Consider the following 16512-nt stretch of genomic DNA (forward strand, 5'->3'; position numbering starts at 1 on the left):
CTAGCTCTAAACTATTGATGGGTCAAATGTAAAAAGTCTTTGTCCAGTAGTAATGTTTTCTTTTCCTGAAATCTAGTGGTAATCATAAGATGGCAGAAATAATCAAATATTAAAATATGCTGTGGGATACACTATCTAAATGTATTAGCTATTCACTAACTAAACTGTTAAAATCTTTGACAGCTGGAATATTAATTCTGTACAACCTGGTCAATTGTCTGCTCCTAGCCTCTGCCTCTGACCTTAATATTCAGAATATCCAGAATAACCCCAAAGACTTTTATATGCAAGAGAGATTCCCAGTAGTTAGAATAAAAGAAGTTACCTGTTCTTTCTGTTTATCCTTGTTCATCTAGGATAAAGGTGCAGAAACCTCTGAAAGTCTCATGAGATTGAAAGTTGTTTGGAGTGATGGGTTCTTGTCCTTTTTTTGCTATTTGCCATGAAACCTTGCATAGGTTACTTTTAGTCATATCACTCATCTGTTCTCTAATGATGGACTAGACTAAATTATTCCTTCCTGCTATAATCTGAGGTTCTGATCAAATGGAAATAATATATTTGAAGATGTTTTATAATGTTCTTTGTGATACTCAGGATTATACTGTACTGCAGAAAAGTTAACATCCTGTGGCAGCACCAACAAATGTATTCATTGTAGCTGGTGGTCTTTTTGTAGCATTTCCCTCATAGTCATTCTGAAGACCTGAAATGAAGGTGAACTATAAATTACTCTAAATTCGTGAGGCAGGGTGAAAAGTTGGGTTGCTTTGTTTTACATATCAATCAATTCTTTTCTGTTCATACTGGTGCTTACTTTTTCATAACCAAAAGGCAGAAAAGTTCCCTCCCACAGTCTCCAATCTGTCTGTCTGACCTCACAGAAACGTCTTCACATATTACAGAGCAGGACCACCAGAGGCTTTGGCACACTTGCAGTCCCTCGCCCAACATGGAAGTCCTGCTGGAAACTGTGCTGCGGGGGCTGTGCCGGGTAGAGAGGGCAGTGGGAGGTAAGAGCTCTCACCCTTCACCACCTTCTCCACCCAGCATGGCCAGCACACTTTGGTCTACGGCATATCTCCAAGTAGAGAATGGGCTTTGAATGCTGTTGTTACCTTGGGGTTGGGGGATAATACTCTGATTTGGACTATTTGGTGGGGGGAACAACATGAATTTTATCATCAGAATAGGAATTGTTACAAGTAAATGTGTCTTTTATATTGCTTTAAGACTGAATAATTGTGTTTCTTTTATCCACTGTTCCTTTATTCACAGAAAACAAAAGCACACTTCTGTCTCTTCCATTTTTTAAATTTAAAAATTCAGTATTTTAAATTTTCTTTTTCATGTTAAGTAAAGTATATGTAAACATCCAATTTACCACTTAAATCATTTTTAAGTATATAAAAAATATACCTTCCATCTCCAGAATTTTTTTTCATTTTGATTTAAAACTCTACATGTTTCCCACCTCTCAACCCCTCTCTTTGAATTTTAGGTAATTCACATAAGTGGAATCATGTAATATTTGTCTTTTTGTGTCAATCGTATTGTATTTTGTTAAGATGGAGAAACTATCATTAGATATATGTGAAATGTAGCCTAATTTATATTTGGTTTATTGTCATTAGAGTCTATGGTAGGGAAGAATGTTATGGTGTCTGCCTCTAAGGATATGAACAGAAGATTATGCCTTCAACAGACAAATTTATTTATATTTTTGTGATTTTTTTTTTTTTTTTTTTACTAATATTCCATTTTGGGACCTCTGCTTCTTAGTTTTCAGATGGTTTTGTTAAATATCAATGATTTGGAGGTGGCTTAACTAAAAGTTAACCAAGACTTTGTTGAGAGTAGTTTAGAAGAATGGGAAATTGATTTTATAGTATATGATAGGCTATTGGTGGCAATGTCTGTAGAAGGACCACTTGCTTTGGATTCAGGAGAGCAATTAGAGTTCAAGTTCTACTTGCCAGCAGTGTGGATCTTGATAAGGACACATTACCTCTCCAGGCCTGAACTTCATACCTGTAAATTGCTAATAATGGGCCCAGAATATTTTTTTAAGTTCCTTCTGACTTTAGCATTCTAAGAATTAAGGTTGCAGTGTAAGAAAATAGGGTTGAATCTGTGTCTATGAGTTTGTTACAGAAAATAATTTCAGATGGCTTGTAAAGAAAGGTATGTAAAATTCAGTACTGTACATGTAAACTTAAAATGAGGCAAAAGAAGAATAATGATAGACTATATGGCATAGATTTAGTTTGAACTTTCTTAATAGCCATTTTATGCAAAAGAAAAAAACTTTTCATGCACACAAAGGCTCCATGAGATAAAAATTAGCCATTTGTGTAGAAGTACAAATGCATTTTCTCCAGTTTTACACAGTACAAGGTTTGGGAACGATGTCTGGGCTTGATGACTTAAGCTGGGATAAGAGGTTAATTTGCTTTGTTTGGGGAAGCTTATTGAAAATATTGAAGAAGCCCTCTTACCTTTACTTGGAGGAGAGCCCATTCTGGGCCAGGAGTTTCAGACTTTTTGTTTTACTTGGTTTTAAAGTATAGGTGAAGGGGGGGTACCCAGGGCAGCAAAATTTTATTTTGTGTATACTCATTAAAGTAGTTTTAACTTGAAAACATTCTAAGAGGGGCTGGGAATGTGGCTCAAGTGGTAGTGTGCTTGCCTGGCATGCGTGCGGCCCGGGTTCGATCCTCAGCACCACATATAAACAAAGATGTTGTGTCCGCCGAAAACTAAAAAATAAATATTAAAATTCTCTCTCTCTCTCTCTCAAAAAAAAAGAAAAGAAAGAAAGAAAACATTCTAAGATAAATGTAACCAGATCCTGTCAACAGTTGTGGGACTCTTGCTTTAAGAACTGCTCTTTCTCCCCTATCCTCCACTTTTTGATAATAACTTATGTGAATTTGTTTATAAAGCAGTTAAAAGTTTGAATATCTGTCAGAAAAGAGAACTAAAATAATAATCCTGTTTTGTTCTGCAAGAGGTGTTTTAATTGTTCTTCCAGAAGACTTGTTCTACTGGCTCAGCTTCCATACTGGTATTGGAGAGAAGGTTCTATATGAACATTAATAACCAAGCAACCTGATTTAGACTTCTGTAATTTGACTCATAATCTATTTCTTCATAGATTCAAGGATGAAGGAAAAGCTAATAAGAAGCAGCTGGGGCTGGGTTTGAGCACAGTGATAGAGTACTTGCCTCGCAGGCATAAGGCACTGGGTTTGATCCTCAGCACCACATAAAAATAAATAAATGAAATTTGTTTCCAGCTACAACTAAGAAAATTAAAAAAAAAAAAAAAAGGAAGAAGCAGCAGCTAACAGGCTGGCACAATTAAAATGAAAATCTGCTCTGTGCCAGAAATACCCATTCACACTTAGGCTGGGGAAGTGCGGCCATACTCTATAGAAGTGGAATAAATGGTATAAATTACGTTGTGGGCCTGAATAGAAAAGATCATAATTAAGGGTTCTTTAACCTGAGGCTTCAGAGATCCAGCGATTCTATGCATAGACTGTATTTAATATGTTAGTTTCTTTTGTAATTCTCAAGTGTTTTATGTATTTAAAAATACTCTCAAAAAAAAAAATAAAAATACTCTGAGCTGGGTGCTATGGCTCATATATGTAGTCTCAGCTACTTAGGAGGCTGAGGCAGGACAATCATTTGAGCCAATGAGTGGGAGGCCAGCCTGGGCAACATAGTGAGACCTCATTTCAGATAAACAAACAAAATATATTCTGTTAAGAGGTCCATCGGTTTCATCATAACTGCCAGAGAGATCCATAATAACAAAACAGACTCAAAATCCTTGCTTAAGTTTTTTAATTGTCAGTAGATATAGCCAGATTAGTTTTTCCCATAATTTTCCTCCTGAGTTGTTTTTAAAGGAAATCAGAAAGACTTAATTGGATTCAATTTTAACAGCTGCAGATTTATTCTTCATTGTATATCAAGCCTTATATGCCTCTCTGGTATTAATATTGATAGTAGCAGCCTAAGTGTGAATGGGTGTTTCTGGCATAGAGCAGATTTTCATTTAATTGACTTTTTCTTTTATATGTTAAATCTTGGTTGCCAAGAGCTTTTCTCACTAGGAGTTGTAAATGCTAAATCTATACTTGACTTCACCACCTCCTGTCAAGATAAATGCAAGCTTTGTTTCCTCACAAAGGAGTTCAAAGGAATAATTTACTCCTTGGTGGGTTTGGGGAAATATTGTTCTCAGCCAGTATCACATGAACCTAACAGCAAAGATTTCCAGTGCCTAAAGCAAGCTCAGCTGCCTTTTTGTTCTCCTGAAACATGCAGCAGTTGAAATGAGAAATTAAAAATTGCTCACTTCTAAATTCTATGATAGAGAAATGGCAGCAATAAAATTATCTTAAGTGGGAGTATGTTGATGTCCTCCAAGTTTAGTCATAAAGTATCTTATATAGCTCAACAGTCATTAATACAGATACAGGAAACAGTCTTTTTGGCAGCCTGAGGGTAGAGAGATAAGCTGTGCTTATTAAAGATAATCATTTTTGGATGTATGCCTTAGAAACTAAAAAACTCACGTTTCTTACCCAGCGATCTGTATCTTTGAGCTAAGGCACATAGAGATCTATTAGTAAAAAGGGGCTGGTAGGTTTATTCAAGTTTTGTATTAAATAGTTTTTTGGTGGACTGTAGGGAAGGCTTGCTGTTTTACTTGGGGTAGTTTGTTGAGATAGTTTATTTTAAAAGCCAGTTGGTGAATTTCACAAATTTTGCAGATTTATATGGGCTTGCTTTTTGTGATTAACCATAGCAGCTTTTATGTGCCTTCCCTTCAGTTATGTTTGTGCTGCTCAGAGTAACCCTGTGAAATAGGTTGCGAAGTTAGCTTCTTTTTATAGATGAGAGATTTGAAGAGTTCATAGTATTCAATTCTTTAAGTAGAGTCAGTACTGAAACCTGGATGTTATGAGTCCTAGCCTTGCACTCTTTAAACTGCACCAGCTATCCCACTTTAAAAAGATGATGCAAGATACTTTTGTAACTCCGCATCATTCTCCATATCCATTGGAGAATGGATTCATTTTTCATGTTATAGTATTTTGACCCATAATTTTCTGCTTGAAATTACCCAGATTCCAAGCCTGTTTACAGAACATATACCTGAGGACTGGTGAAGATTAGAAGAGCCCGCAGTCCTTGAGGTTTTCTTTGATGATGATATCTGTAACTGCATCAAACACAAATTTGACATTCTGTGTATCTGTAGCACAGGTCATGTGACTGTAGATTTCTTTGACATCTTTTCGCATATTGAGGTCAAGGAACTGGTTCTTGATATAATTCCCCGCATCCTCAAAGGAGTTGTTCCCTGGTTTTCCAGAAAAAATAGTAAAGAAGTGGGCTGAATAAATCCTTGTCTATTGCTTGTTCACTTTTTAGGTGGCCAATTTGATCCTTAAAATGTTGTATTAGACAAATACAGTTGGGGGCCTGTTTTTGGAACAGGGGTTCAGCCTATTGTCATCCAGTGTTTCTCACTTGAGTAGACCAAGGAAATTGAGGAGGGAAGTATCTCTGTGTCTCTACCTTTGGTTTCTGGTAGGTATCCTTTGAACAGTCAGTGCTCTCATGCATCTAAAATTTGCTGTATTTCAGACACATCTTTATTTTAAACCTCTAACTAAATGCCTAAGCTTCCCCTGAGACAAGGTCCTTTATATCTCCTTAGCATAGGGAATGAGGCAGTTAGTTGCTAGTTACTACAAAAAGATATCACTGTTGTCTGGAGCCCTTGACACTTACCTTCATATTCTGGAAAACAAATACTGAGATGGACTTTCTTGATTTTTTCCTCAAAAAGATCTTTCTTGTTGAGAAAGAGCACAATGGAAGTAGCCGCAAAGAACTTGTGGTTACATATGCTGTTGAACAGATGCAAAGACTCATGCATACGATTCTAGTAAAAGGAAACACCATTGAAGATATCAGATTGGGTTTATGGGTTGGTTGTTTGCTTTCATTTTTGTTGCCCTTAGATAACCAATACTCGAAATGTAAAAGGATAGATACGGGAACAATTTTTCTCTTTTTAATGTGGAGTAAAGCCAACATACCTGGGTTCCTTCTAACCTCATTTCTATCATTTTAATAGCTGTATAACTTGGGGAAATTATTGAGTTTCTCTTGAGTCTCAGTTCCCTTATACTGTTATCATGAAAGTTAAATGAGGGCATATATAATGGTATCTGTATAGTGGCTAGCATATAGGTATACAATAAATGTTATGCACCTCTTTGGCAGCCAGGACACCAGCAAGGACTTCAACATCCACAAATACTGCCAATAATAGGGTCCTAGATCTCAAGTTTGGACAGGAACATGACAGGTATACTTTGGTTCTAGTGCCACATGTTGAAGGCTAGAGAACTTCCCAATGCACACCACAAGCACTTCTGCTCTTTTTATTTCCTTCTGTGATTGCTACTCTGAAAGAGTGAGAAGTGGTGCTATATATGTGCAGTCTGCAGATTGCCCACACTAGCCAGCATGTAGGAGACAGGCCTTTAGGGACCTGAAGTAGGTTGATACCTGACTTGAGCTCAGTCATCTAATAAAGCAAGAAAGATCAAATTTGTAGCATTATCTCACTCTTACTACTCCTACAAAATTCTTTAAAAACCTCAGAAATCAAGGTTAAAGATAGAAGAGACGTTGGAAACTGAATAGTGTTGTAAAATATTTTGGCTGAAGATGTAGAGTGTTCTAATGTGAACTTGAGCTTCTAAGGGGAATGGAAAAGAGCTGAAGTTGAAGTGAGGAATAGGAGGATGGAATGTTTTCAATGAGTAGGTTGCTGGCTTCCATTTGTGAAGCAGATGTTTATGTGAAATTAGTGTTTTCAACACCTTTGACATCCTTTATCTGTCTTATACTCAGAGAATGTAACTGCCCAGGATCTGATACTTGTCCTGCAGTACTCTTACAGAACTTCACAGGTTGAAGGGAACCACCTCAGGTGGTTCCCCCTCAGGTGGTTCCCCAGCTTTCAGTTAAGTTGGCAAGTGAGAAACCCGGTCTACTAGTGTCACCTTACTTCTGTTGATACACAGTACATTTCTAGGCTTCTGAAGTGAGGTTAGTAGCTCAACATCTCTATCTGGGAGATTTATACCCCTTACCTTGTTTTTTAAAAAAATACTGAAATCTTCTGGTGAGCTTTGTGATAGTTAAGTAATACTTTGATGTCTAATCTGAGACAATCTCATTCTTAGTAAATCTAGAGCTCTAAAATACTAACCTAGAACCTGCAGAAGAGGTATTTTAGAATTGCTTACATGAGACATTCATTGGTCTGCGAGAGGTCAGCTAGATTGTTAGAGTTCCCTCAAGTCACTCAGTTTGGGGCATTGGGATGACACAAGCTTAGAGAAAGGGTTACGGCAAAAATTTGTCCTACTAAAGCTGTTTGGTTGAAAAGTCACTTACCACTTCATCATCTTCCACCAGTACCATGTCGTACGCACTGAGCGCTGCACAGAAGATGATGCAGGTGACGCCCTCAAAGCAATGGATCCACTTCTTTCTCTCAGATCTCTGCCCTCCCACATCAAACATCCTGTGGGAGAAAGCAGATGTTCATAGGTATGCCCAGAATATGACCCACATGCCTTTGGTGTTAATTTCCCAAAGTGGCTACTTGGAGTCAGTTAGCAGCAAAATGAGAAGTAGAAAGGAAAAGGGAAAGAAGTAGGACAGTAATTTAGATTGGGTTTCAGCAAAGGCCTAGAAGCATGCCCATGTTCCTTTTTAGGATTACACATGTGTATCTGAGATACCCCAGGGAATCTTGTACTCACCTGAAATTCAAGTCTTTGACAGAAAACTTGGTTTCAATAATGCCTGTAGTTTTCACTCTAGATCTCAAAACATCTTGCTCATTAGGAATGTAGTTGGGGTCTGTAATCCTGTCCAGTTGGTTCAGGTAGCTAGAGAAAAGTGGTTTGTATTGATAACATTACATTCTCCACAACCAAGGTGAAGAAACGTAAAGCATCTTGCCCACAGTCACATAGTAATGATGATGGAAACAGAACTGGAATCCATATAATTAAATCTAGGATTCTTTCTTTCAAACCATTATGTGTCCTTCAAAAAAAAAAAAAAAAAGTAAGCAATGGGCTAAGGGACTGCCCATTTTAGGCAGGAGTTCCATCCAATTTAAGTCAAATCAGATTAAATTATCCTTGGATCTTTTTTGCGTGAGTGCAAGCTTTTCTAGACTGAATGAGATTGACTGGTTTAAATGGGGTGAACAAAGTTCCATCATGAGGCAAGAGTAGACTGAAAGAAACTAGAGACACAAGACATGAAGGCAATACATAGACTTCATCCTGAATCACATTGGGGGAAAATCATTTGAGCTAATAGGGGAAAATTGAACACTGATTTGGATATTAATTATATTAAGGTATTATTAAATATTGTGATATTGTGCTTTTCTTTTTAAAAAATCCTTATATTTTTAGAAATAGTTTATAGGATGAAATGATATCTGAGATTTGCCTTAAAATAATCTAGTGGCACACACCTATTATCCCAGCTACTCAGGAGGATGAGGGAGAAGGATTACAAATTTGAGGTCAACTTGGGCGATTTCAATAGACTCTGTCTCAAAAAAGGTTTGGGGATATAGCTTGGAGAACTTCTGGATTCAATCCCCAGTACTGCAAAAATAAGTAACTGAGTGTAGGGGTAAATGAAGAGTTGGCCATGAATTAACTATTGAAACTAGGTGATTCATTATTTTAGTCCACTTTTGTATATCTTTGAAAATTGGCATGAAAAGTAAGAGTTTTTTTAAAAGGAGAGGAAGCTTGGTGCAATGGAGCATGCCTGTATTCCCAGTGGCTCAGGAGGCTGAGACAGAAGGATCAAAAGTTCAAAGTCATCCCTAGCCACTCAGCAAGGCCCTAAGCAACTTAGCGAGACCCTGTCCCTAAATAAAATACAAAAAACAGGTTTGGGGATGTGGCTCAGTGGTTGAGTGCCTCTGAGTTCAATCCCCAGTACCAAAAACAAAAAAAGAAAAGATAGGAAGAAGGCAGATATGAAATGAAATGACTGAGATAAACAGGGAACGAAAATTAACACTAATGCCTAATGTATGCATGGTATTTTAACATTAAAATTCTCATTGAACCTCATACACCTTCAAGATGAATATTCCCATTTTATAATTAAAGGGAAAATTTAAAGAGTTAAATAACTTGCCTGAGATCAAAAGACTTTGTGGTATGCTCTAAGAAAGCTGAACTGAATGCAAATCTAGCCTCTGATAGTTACATATGTGACCTCGCTGAAATGGTTTTTCATTTATAAACTAGGACTAGTAAAAAGTATTATCTACCTGAAGGCTTATCGTGTAGATGTGTAAAGGATCTCAAGACAGTACACATGGTACAGCTAGCAGGGACTGTGCCTTGGAAAGGGAGCAATCTAGAGAGAGTAAATGATCCAAACAGGAATTTAATGCAGGTCTGTTTAATTGCAAAATTCATGCCCATCTATGACATCTGTTACAGACACACTTGATAACTCGGTCTCAGTCTGTGTCTTTTGGAAGCAGCTTTGCAAAGTTGCTAGTCTCTGATTCCTGATCACCTTCTTTTGGTTTGCCCTGGTGGTTTCTGAGTCCCCTGCCCTAATATTCTGACATAGATGCTATGGTGAAGGAAACTTTGATTCCTGCTTGATTATCTAGTAGAGCCTGAGTAAACCAACTTGAAAAATCAACCCTGAAAGAGCCTTCAATGCATTACATGTCTCCTGAGAGAGTGTGTGGCAGAACTACAGGGCTATCTTTTGATTCTGAAGGAAGAGGCTAAGTGTTCAACTTAAAAAGAACAGAGCTGAGGGCTACTAGGTAGAGCACCTCTGTTTTGAATTTTGTCTCTTCTGATTTGTAGCCAGTGTGTGGTAATGCAGAGTGGTGGGAACTGGCAGATACCTGTGTGGCATTAAATTTATTGTGTGGGTCTCCAGCTTTCTATGCCAGAAATTTAAGGCAATCCTGGAAGATTGCCTAAGCATCATCCTGCCTCCTCCCCAGTCAGAATCTTACTAGGATGCTGAGTCATTGAGCTGATATTCTGCAGCTCTTTCGAAGCAAGCTTGAACTCCACCATCCTTCCACAACTTTCTGATGACCTCCACCAGCTCAGGAGGCATGGTCCCCTCCTCAATGGAGTCGGCCAGGTTATTGAGCTGTCGCCCATCATCCTGTAACACAGAAACCTGGCTGAGAATGACATGAGCAATAGCTTTCCAGGAACACTGCTGAATGGAAAGCATTTTGCATTGCCACCAGTGGTTAAATGTGGCAGTCTCCAGTTAAAGCACACTTTAACTTTTAAGTGTGTTCCTCAGATGTAGAGTGGGCAATATATCCAGCCCTGGGATGCCTATAGGATAGCTGAGATCATAGGTGCTTCTTCTCTGTTATTCCCAGCTTCTATCCTTAGTCTGAAAGTGGACTGCCACAAAATGTGTGTCCTTTACTGTAGGGAGACTGGAAGTTTAAAGGCTACATTGACCATGAAATAAGATGGAAGACAGGCCTTTGCTTTTTCAATGGTTTAAATTTAGGAAAAGGCTCATACTAGAACTAGGGGTTTAGCTTCTAAAAGTTTCATGACTAGGGCAAGAAGAGCAATTTAAATGGTAAAATAAGACAAAAAGGGAGAAGAAGCCGGGTGCAGTGGTGCATACTTGTAAATCCCAGCAACTCGGAAGGCTGAGCCAGGAGGATTGAGAGTTCAAAGCCAGCCTCAGCAACAGAGTTACTAAGCAACTCAGTGAAACCCTGTCTCTAAATAAAATACAAGAAAGGGTTGGGGATGTGGCTCAGTGATTGAGTACCCCTGAGTTCAATCCCTGGTACCAAAAGAAAAAAAAAAGTAGGGGCGGGGAGAAGCAGAGAACAGTTTTGTAAATATAAAAGTGAGGTTTGCTTACTTCTCTGGACTAGGATTTAAAATTTGGCATATGGGATTTTAGTTAAGCAATTTTTTTTCTTACCCAATTTCCCTCATTGTTGGTCTTTTGTGTGTGTGTGTGTGTGTGTTCTTTTTTTCTTTTTTCTTTTTTTTTTTAGCCTTTCTTGCTTCCACCCTTAACCACATAAGATTAATCACGTACCGCGCAGCTTGGTTCAGCATAGTCAATGCCCAGTGTGGACATAGCCCGGATGATAGCCAGGATGGACTGTAACACATTCCCATAGATGACAGTCTTGAACTCCAGGCATTCTTCTGCTGTATACCCATCCTGGTGAATGATCCTTCAAGGGGCAGACACCCAGCTTTTAAATAACCAGACCTAAGGGATTGGGAATCTAGGGGGACTTAAAAGGTCATAAGAACCCCATCTCTCTAGTTCTGCTATCCCAAAGTGCAGAGTGGGAATCAGGTTTTTATACTCAGTTTCCATGAGGCTGAAGAGCCTTTCACTCTGAGTACCTCCACTGGTTCCTCTGAGTACTTCCCCCAACCACAGTCCTTTGGGGTTTTGTTCCTACTCACTTCATCTGCTTGACGATAGTGCTCTTTCCTGACTCCCCAGCACCTGGAAGGAGAAATGCTTATGCTTCCAGTTTCCACCAGTTCTCCCCAACATTCCAGTAGATGGTCTGTGAGGAGTCAGAGCCATTGCTTGCTTGGGAGCCTTGTAAGGGGAGAATTTGTTAGAGGAATGATTGCTGCCCTCAATTTCTGTCTCCTTGAGCTCAGGCCATTTGCCCTGGGTTGAGAGCAGAATTTCTCAACTTCAGCACTTATTTACATTTTGGGCTAGATTTTCTTTTTAGTGGGTACTGCTCTGTGCATTGCAGGATATTTAGCAGCACTCCTAGCCTCTACTCACTACAGATCAGCAGCATCCCACTCTTTAGTTGTGACAACCAAAAATGGCTCCAGATACTCCCCAAATGTCTCCTGAGGGTCAAAAACCTCCCATTGAAAACCACTAATTGATTCAGGAGAATTCCTTGGACACATTTTTTCACTGTTTTTGACTCAGTGAGTAGGACTGGAGAAAGCTGGGCCTCTTTACTGGAATATTCTCTATGGTTCCCTTTATTGACTAAAATATCCTAATGCTCTCTTCTCTTTCCACTTCAAAAATTCACCTTCTGGGCAAACAGAAAGAATCAAATGATTATTGTCAGAGGGGAAAAAGTAGCATTCTGTTCTAAAAACATTCAATAAAATAATATCCACATTTTTATTTTCTCAAACATCTAGGCAATTGCTCAGATCCTAAATACAGACGAGTATGGCATTTCACAATGTACCTTTCATTCTACATAGATTTGTAGCAAAATAAACACCATACATGTAGTTAAAAAAAAAAAAATTCACCTTCTGGGCTGGGATTGTGGCTCAGCGGTAGAGTGCTCACCTAGCACGTGTGGGGCCCAGGGTTAGATCCTCAGCACCACAAAAAAATAAATGAAATAAAGGTATTGTGCTCAACTACAAATAAAAAATAAATATTAAAAAAAATCACATTCTGGGCTGGGGATATAGCTTAGTTGGTAGAGTTCTTGCCTTGCATGCATAAGGCCCTGGGTTCAATAACCAGCACCACAAACAAAAAATTCACATTCCCTTTGACCCTCCTTTACTCCATGCTACCCTGATCCCTCAACCTCCTACCACTTAGCCTGTGCTGGTTCCCTCTAAGCTGCTTATTCTGAACCTAGAATTTGCTTTAAGCTTAAAAGGTCTTTCAGTGGCCCCACCACCTCCATTTCCCCTTGTGTAACTTCTGAGCTTCTCGGAACCTGGGTTGAGCTTATAGAGATGCTCCTCTAGTGTGTCCTTAGGCTGTGCCACAGTAGCTGAGAAAAGGACTTGCTTTAGCTTGCTGCTTCAATTCCCAGGCTCCTTATGAGCTTGGAAACACAGCCCAGGTATCCAGGCCCCACTTGCTCTAGCTAGCCTACTCCTGTGGTACTACTGGTGCTTTTTTGTTTTGTTGTTTTTTTTCCTTAAGCCTGTTGTCAATTTTCTTGTCTTGGTTCTATTTATGGTCATGAACAATTTCCCTGACTGACCCACTGAGATGCTTTTATTTTCTCAGTACAGACCAGTGATCTGCTTAGGAGCTCATCAAGTTGATGAACCTCCCATCTGTCAGGGGTTTTAGAGGCAGTTACCTAATAGAAAACAGGAGGGGACTTCTTTGGATAAAGATCCCATTCCTCCCACATCAGGATTCCCTACTTCCAAATTTTTACTGAAAGCCAGAAGGAACCAGTGTACTTGGCAAGAACCAGTGGATCTATGCCTGGGACTATGTAGGAGGATTGTATGGCAGAACTGCTGAATCCATTGGTAAGGGAAGGTCCTGTCTGATTTTGGACCAGAGTTCTCACTGCAGATTGGGTAAGTGTCTGCAAGGTTAGGGTTCTTGGATTTGCAAAATCGAAATGAAGTGCTGCATTTGGAGATGGTGGGTTTAACCTCACTCTTGGATTATTACTAGTTCAAGGAAGAAGAGAAAAATTCCAGTAGCTTTGGAATTCTGGGTTCCCTTGGAGTGGCTATATAGACTTCACATAAATGGCCCTAGAGCTCCCTAACTCCTAGCTTGAGACTGGATAGGGAAGAGGGAAACTGGTCTGCCCTCCCTCCTCCCTTGGGGTGGGCTGAAACACCTGCCCTCCAGGAAAACAGGAAGAAGCATTACCTTCCCCTTCTCTGGCTCTTCTTTGCCTCTCACTCACCCAGCAATAGCAGCTTGACAGTCTTTGCTTCCTTGTCAGCATCCTCCTGCAGCTTCTTTTCTAGCTCCTTGGACCTCTTGGCCAGTTCTTTGTCCTCAGTACTGGCTCCACTCCCCATCTCTGCTGTTCCCTCCTCAGCTATGTCCTTGGCTTCTAGGCTTCTCCTGTAAACTTTCCTATATGTGAGATGGAAGAAAAGGAAAAACTAAGTCCAGATGGAGTATCGATCTCTTGCTTCCTTAAAATTGATTTACATGTGGCTGGGTAACAGAGTGGGCTATAGGTTGTTGTACCCTGCCTCCCCTGGTTGAGACTCCCTACCCCAACTGGACACCTTCGTCTTAGTCTAGGGATTGTAGTCTTTATGTCTAGCAATGTGATGGGTCAAGCCAATTAAGAGCTTTGCCAATAAGCAAAGGGCAAAGACTCAATCAAACATTCTGTAATGAGAGAAGTGATTCAGATTCTGACACAGGAGGGAAGGGTACAGGTAGGTACTGGAGCTCTTTGGAATGAAATATGCCCACCTCCATCCTTTTGGGAATCTTGTCTCCTGAAAGCCACCTGTGCCCTTGGAATTACTTGCATTGTAGAGCTATAGGTTAGGGGCACAAATGTAGGAAGCATTCCTCATGCTGGGCCTCTAGATTACAAGGTCTTTGTTTCAAGGGCCTCAATAAATCAAAATATACTCTTGCATCAGAGCAGACTGGTTCTGGCAAAGAATTGTTGTTCGGGATTGAAAAGATTGAAAGATTAGGAAACTTTTATGCAGCTTTTCCAGTGGTTGTTGCTCCAAGAAGATACTACCATTGTTCTTTTGTGTGGGCCCATCTCTTGTGTTTCTGTTTTTAGCATTTAGCTCTTCGTGTTTAAGGATCTGTTTGCCAGTGTGAATTCCTCCCCCTGAAGGTCAGTTACCTAAATCTGATTCATCTCTGAACCCCTCAGAACTGGTAGTTTATTAGTGCATTCTCATCCAAGAGTTGGTGAATGAATAAGTGAAAGGAAAAGGGTCCGTGATAGAGAGAATAGGACTGCTACCCACGACCCATCAAGGCTGCTTGATGCCCAACTTAACTTGGCAAGTGAACATTGCTGGTATTTAGAGAAGGGTTTGTGTTGCCTCACACAACAAACTCTGCTTCCTGTGGCAACTGGAGTCTTGACTTAGTCTTCTGAGGCTGGGGCAGCTCTCACTCTGGCCCTCATCCAGTTGCCTTAACCAGGGAGAAATGAGGGTGCAGTCACCTCACAGACATCGAAAAATTTCCACTGGTCATATTTCTCAATGTCGTTGTTTCATTTAAATGAGTCATGGGTGGAGCCTCCTCAGGCCAAGATTCTTTACAACTTTGCTACTCAAAATGTAGTGTAACGACCAACAATATTATGACCTAGAATTTTGTTAGAAAGGCACAGTTTGGGGCGGGCCTAAGTCCAGATCTTCCAATTCAGAGTGCATTTTAACAAGATCAAAAGTGACTTTAAGGGGCTGGGATTGTGGCTCAGTGGTAGAGTGCTCACCTTGTATGTGCAAGGCCCTGGGTTCGATCCTTAGCACCACATAAAAATAAGTAAATAAAGGTATGGTGTCCAATTACAACTAAAAAATAAATATATAAAAGAAGTGACTTTAAGGATATTAAGATTGGGAAGTACTGCCCCAGGGAATTGTTTTCCCCCCAAGCTTGCCTCATCCTGAGAATTCACGTGGCATGATTATTTCTGTTTCATGAAGTCTTACAGGCCACTGACTGGAAGATCACCTTGCTTTCAAAGATGTTTTAAAAGTACTCATAATTTAAAAGGGTACTTCTTAGAATCAGTAGGTGTCAGTAATTATGTTAATTCCAGAGCCTGAGAAACTGTATTTTAAGTTAATATAAATAATTTTTGTCATCTGGCAAGTTTGGAAAACCCTGGCCTACAACAGTTCTCAATTTGGGTGTACGTTGGCATTTACTGGAGAGCTTTTTAAAAAAAAAAAAAAAAAAAAAAAAAAAACATTGATTTAATTGGTGTAGGGTACAGTCCAGGCATGAAAATTTAAAATTTTCCCCAGGTGATTCCCATGTGTAGCCAACCTGGAGAACCATTAAGAAGATTTAACTTGCTCTTCCCTTTTAGAGCTGGAAATGTGCAGCTGTGACCAGTGGGACAAGAAAGTGGGAGGTAGAACCTGGTTCTGCTCCCTACCAAACAACCTGAGCCCTGGCTGATCTCCTCCCCTCTGCCCTCTTTCAGCTGGCACCTGGGAGGTTGGTCTCTGGCAGCTGTCGAGTGGCTTTGGTGCAATAGTGTTTTCCCAGTTGAAAACCGGCAAGTGCTTATTGACTTAAGGGAAAACAGGACTCTGAAATTGTGACATCTTGGCATCTTGGTTATAAGGTTTCGATAATTATACCTCACCACCGTCCTGCCCTGCCTTACCCACAATATTGGTAACTTATACCTAGGCCAGAGCTGTGTTGAAGGCTGCACCTTTCAAAGCAAGGGACTTCTAGGAACTCTGCTAAACCATTTAGGTGGCTCATAGCAGTTAATTCTCATAACAACTTCAAGGTAAATGCTGTTTTCCCTAGTTTACAGACCAGACAACTGAGACTTGAGGGTTCCGTAACTTGTTCAAGGTTATATATCTCAACAGACAATCCAGTGATCTTCCTTGCCACTACCCACCCCTGCCCCTCAATAAGCAGCCATAAAGG

At 39.8% G+C, this 16512-nt stretch overlaps 1 protein-coding gene across 1 annotated transcript; it reads right to left on the reverse strand.

Annotated features, from left to right (window-relative positions):
- Nucleotides 1-5192: 5192 nt before the first annotated feature.
- Nucleotides 5193-13919, reverse strand: Gnat2 (G protein subunit alpha transducin 2). Its single transcript, XM_026402802.2, has 8 exons — nucleotides 13802-13919; nucleotides 11595-11637; nucleotides 11212-11353; nucleotides 10136-10293; nucleotides 7872-8000; nucleotides 7501-7630; nucleotides 5818-5971; nucleotides 5193-5383 (listed from the first exon to the last, which is right to left on the reverse strand). The coding sequence occupies exons 1-8, from the start codon at nucleotides 13917-13919 to the stop codon at nucleotides 5193-5195; spliced, it is 1065 nt and encodes a 354-aa protein (XP_026258587.1).
- Nucleotides 13920-16512: the final 2593 nt, after the last annotated feature.

The sequence above is a fragment of the Urocitellus parryii genome, chromosome 11 (assembly GCF_045843805.1).
Source record: "Urocitellus parryii isolate mUroPar1 chromosome 11, mUroPar1.hap1, whole genome shotgun sequence".
Lineage (NCBI taxonomy): Eukaryota > Metazoa > Chordata > Mammalia > Rodentia > Sciuridae > Urocitellus > Urocitellus parryii.

Excerpts from the sequence above, each read along its gene's own strand:
- Gnat2 (XM_026402802.2), bottom strand. The coding sequence starts at position 13,919 with ATGGGGAGTGGAGCCAGTACTGAGGACAAAGAACTGGCCAAGAGGTCC. Across the intron at positions 11,638-13,801 it reads TGTCAAGCTGCTATTGCTGG|GTGCTGGGGAGTCAGGAAAG; the intron begins GTGAGTGAGAGG and ends TTCTCCTTCCAG. Across the intron at positions 5,384-5,817 it reads TTGTTTTCCAGAATATGAAG|GGAACAACTCCTTTGAGGAT; the intron begins GTAAGTGTCAAG and ends CTGGAAAACCAG.